Raw genomic sequence first — 4,066 nt, 5'->3', positions numbered from 1 at the left:
CCGAAGCGGGTTAAGGCGGAGGCTATGAAATTCTTCGCTAATAAATTTAAGGAACCAAGGGTGTTGAGACCGAAGTTCACGTGTTATGGCATTAACAAACTGAAAGAAAATGACATTGATGTGTTGGTGGCTCCATTTTCGACAGGGGAAGTTAGAAAGGTGGTTTGGGACAGTGACGGTGATTGGGCCCCGGGACCCGACGGATTCAATTTTAATTTTATACGGAGATTTTGGGGCTGTTTAGAGAAGGATTTTGTTGATGTCATGAAGGAATTTCATGCTTCTGGATCCATCGGCAGAGGATGTGCGTCAAGCTTCATTGCTCTAATTCCGAAACTGACAAATCCATCCTCTTTAAACAAGTTCAGACCAATCAGTCATCTGGGATGTATTTCGAAGGTAATTTCTAAAGTTTTAGCTAATCGTATTAAGCTTGTTATTGGATACTTGATATCAGATAACCAATCTGGGTTTATTGCGGGTTGAAACATTCTTGACGGTCCTACGATTCTCAATGAAATCCTTGCTTGGTCCAGAAGAATTAATAAAAAGATTCTTTTGCTTAAAATCGACTTTGAAAAGGCCTATGATACGGTTAGTTGGTCTTTTATTGACTCTGTCATGGAGAAAATGTGATTTCCAGTCAAATGGAGGTTGTGGGTTAAGGGGATTTTGGAGTCGTCGCAGGCGTCCATTCTTGTTAACGGATCATCGACTTTTGAGTTCCAATGTCATCGAGGGGTTCGTCAAGGGGATCCCCTATCTCCATTTATTTTTGTTTTAGCTTTGGAGGCGTTTACTTGCTTTATGAACTGGGCTAACAATGAAGATGCATTTTTAGGTTTGGCTTTGCCTAATAACGGTCCGACTATTTCGCATCCCATGTACGTGGATGATGTCCTTATTACCGGAGAATGGAAGGACGAAAATGCGGACAACTTAGCTAAAATCTTACGGGCCTTTTTTCTTGTGTCGGGGCTGAAAATTAACCACAGTAAATCTACTTTGGTTGGGCTTGGGGTTGATGACCAAGAAGTGGAATGACTCACCGGTAAGATTAGGTGTCGTAAAGGTGTGGTTCCTTTAACGTATTTGGGCCTAGTGGTCGGGGCTAACATGAACCTCTACAAAAATTGGAAGATTGTTATTGATTTGGTGGAAAGTAGGTTGTCCTTATGAAAATCGTCGGTTCTATCGATCGGAGGAAGGTTAACTCTTCTTAAAGTGGTTTTTGAAAGCTTGCCGGTCTATTTTTTCTCCATGTATAAAGCCGTGAAAAGAGTTATAACCAAGCTTGAGGGGCTGAGGAATCAGTTTCTATGGGGAACCATAGAAGGCAAAAATAAACTGCATTGGGTTAAATGGGACACTGTTGCGGCCAATGAACAAAGGGGGGCTGGGGTTATCCTCACTTTACGACTTTAATCTATGTTTAATGGCAAAGTGGCATTGGAGGTTCAAAAAAGAAGGTCCTAGGCTGTGGAATAGGGTGATTCAAGTTTTACACTCGGAGTTGGATCCGGACAAGACTCTCCCGATTAAACGTTATGTAACCGGGGTTTGGAAACAAGTAGTCAACTTAACTCGTGATCTTACTGCAAAAAAAGATTAATATGTCATTGCTTCTTAATGGGGTTGTGCGGAATGGTCACAAGGTGCGGTTCTGGGTCGATCTTTGGGCTTGGTCGTCGACGCTGGCATCTCTTTTTCCAGCTTTATTCGCCTTAGAGCAAAATAAGACGACGGTTATCGCGCACATAGTTGGAGTAGATAATGGCAGAACTGTTTTTTTGTTTTGGGACTGGATGCGAGACTTAAATACCACATTGGAGCTTGATCGAAAATCTCAATGTGAAGAGATGCTTAGAACGACTAGATTATCAGCGCAAGAGGACGATTGAAGCTGGGTCCCGAACTCTAGCAAGGGGTTCTCTGTTCGTTCTATTCAGAAATTGTGTTCGGATACCATCCCTAGTGAAGAAGGTCATGTGTTTCCGTGGAACTGATGGCTGTCGAAGAAAGTAAATATATTCGGGTGGAGGGCGTTGATGGAGCAGCTGCCAACTCGGGATGCACTTCGAAAAAGACTAGTTCAGATTGAGTCCGACGCGTGTTCTCTTTCTGAAGAGGTTGCTGAGACTGATGATCACTTATTCACAGCTTGTAGTTTCGCTTGTGAAGTTTGGCAGGACATTATGGCGTGGTGTCGCCTCCCTCCGTTGTTCGCATTCTCAATTAGTGATATCATTTTGTACCACAAAACAGTCAAAGGAAACAAGGAGCACATCAAAATGGTGAAGCCTATCATGCTCTTGGGGTATTGGTCGCTTTGGAAGGCTCCTAATGAGTTGATTTTCAACCGAATAAAGACGAAGGCTGCGATGATAGTTCAACAAGTAAAAGCTCTAGGATTTCGCTGGATAAAAGCCAGCTCTAAGAGAGGCCTGATGACGGAAGAGCAATGGCGTACATTCGAGTTCGGATAGGGAGTTGGTCGTATTGTTTCCTGTATGTTTGTTTTTGTGATTGTTACTGTGTTGTTTTCTAGCCACTAGCTAGTGTTATTTTAATGAAGCGTAGCCTTTCAAAAAAAAGATAACAAAAAATAATGATTAAAGGTAATCAATGACCTAAGATAAATAGGTTTTCAAGCAACACCTAAGGGTGTAAGGATTGGTTAAATACTTGAGAGTGGCAAAGTAAAAAATCAACCAATCAGAGTGCGCCACGTCAATCAGTGAAAAGTGTTTAAACTTTACTGAAAAGTATTGGCAATGGTTAGACACTTGATGGAGTGGTAAACTTTTTTTTAAAAAAAGGAAAAAGGTGTGATTGGTTGAGATTGGAATGGACCCCACCCCACACTACCCTCTCTCTCTCATACACTCCCTTCACCGCACAACAAGCACTCATCGAATTGGCAAATCTTTGATCGGTAAACTTAAGATGGCATTGGTTTGCCACTCTTTGCCACTTCGGTAAACCCACTTTGCCGAAACCACACCGTATACCCTAAAGAAAGTCAACGTGAGCAAAATTACATACACACAGCTGTCATGTAGGGTCTCATTACCTTAAATCAAACTTCTTGAAATACCGCAAATCAAAATACTTGAGAGTTTAGTGATCTTTAAAGGCCTATACGTTATTTACCTTTTTATGCAATTGGCCCTTTTTTGTAATTTACCCGCTAGAGACGATAAAGCCAACAGCTACCAGGGCAATGCCGCACGCAAAAGATTTGTCTTTGTTATTCAGAATCTCGTCTTTAATAAGGATGTAGGGAGTGGTTAGACACTTGAAAGTGGTAAACTTCAAAATCAACCAATGAGAGTGTGCCATGTCATTCAATGAAAAGTGTTTAAACTATGCTCAAAAGTGTTGGCAATGGTTAGACACTTTATGAATTGGTAAACTATTTAAAAAAAAGGAAAATGTATAATTGGTTGAGATGGCATGGAGCCCACCACACACACCCCCTCTCTCTCCTTCCCTCCCTTCACCGCTTCGGCAACCTGTTCACCGAATCACCATCTTCACCGAGTGGCAAAATGGGTCGGCGGTGGTTGTTAAAATGATAGAAATAAATTGTTGTATTCTTCATTCATTGGGCTCTCATTATTGGGCTTGTTATGTTATGCTGGTTATGCTGGGCTTATCAGATTGTTAAAGTTGTTGTAAGTTGTTGGACTAACTAGTTTGTTTGTTGGTTGCGTGTTACTGTAACAAATATCTTCAGGGGCTTAAATGGAACTTTGAGGGCTGTTTATCATTATGGAGCATACTTGAGGGTGAAAGTGAAAGTTATAAAGTTTCAAGATATAAAAGGATGTTCACCGTTCATTATTGTACTTGTAACCATTTTCATCAGTTGCTCTGCTAGGGTTTCAGTCGTCTTGTACAAACAATCTCTTATCTGTATCTAAGAGATTGTTTTAGTGGTTATTTGTATTGTTCTGTTGATGATCATCAGTGGATGATCATTGTTGTTCTTTCTGTACTTTGTACTTTGTATTTGATCTTACTATTGTAAGATCTTCTGGGTATTTGGGGGGCAAATCTCTTT

At 41.0% G+C, this 4,066-nt stretch overlaps 1 protein-coding gene across 1 annotated transcript; it reads left to right on the top strand.

Annotated features, from left to right (window-relative positions):
• The first annotated feature begins 2,048 nt into the window (after positions 1-2,048).
• Positions 2,049-2,486, top strand: LOC118488201. Its single transcript, XM_035985426.1, has one exon. The coding sequence runs from the start codon at positions 2,049-2,051 to the stop codon at positions 2,484-2,486; it is 438 nt and encodes a 145-aa protein (XP_035841319.1).
• Positions 2,487-4,066: the final 1,580 nt, after the last annotated feature.

Source organism: Helianthus annuus, chromosome 16, assembly GCF_002127325.2.
Source record: "Helianthus annuus cultivar XRQ/B chromosome 16, HanXRQr2.0-SUNRISE, whole genome shotgun sequence".
In the NCBI taxonomy this organism is placed as follows: domain Eukaryota; kingdom Viridiplantae; phylum Streptophyta; class Magnoliopsida; order Asterales; family Asteraceae; genus Helianthus; species Helianthus annuus.
The sequence above is the reverse complement of the archived record's forward strand: the minus strand, read 5'-3'. Positions and strand labels throughout refer to the sequence as shown.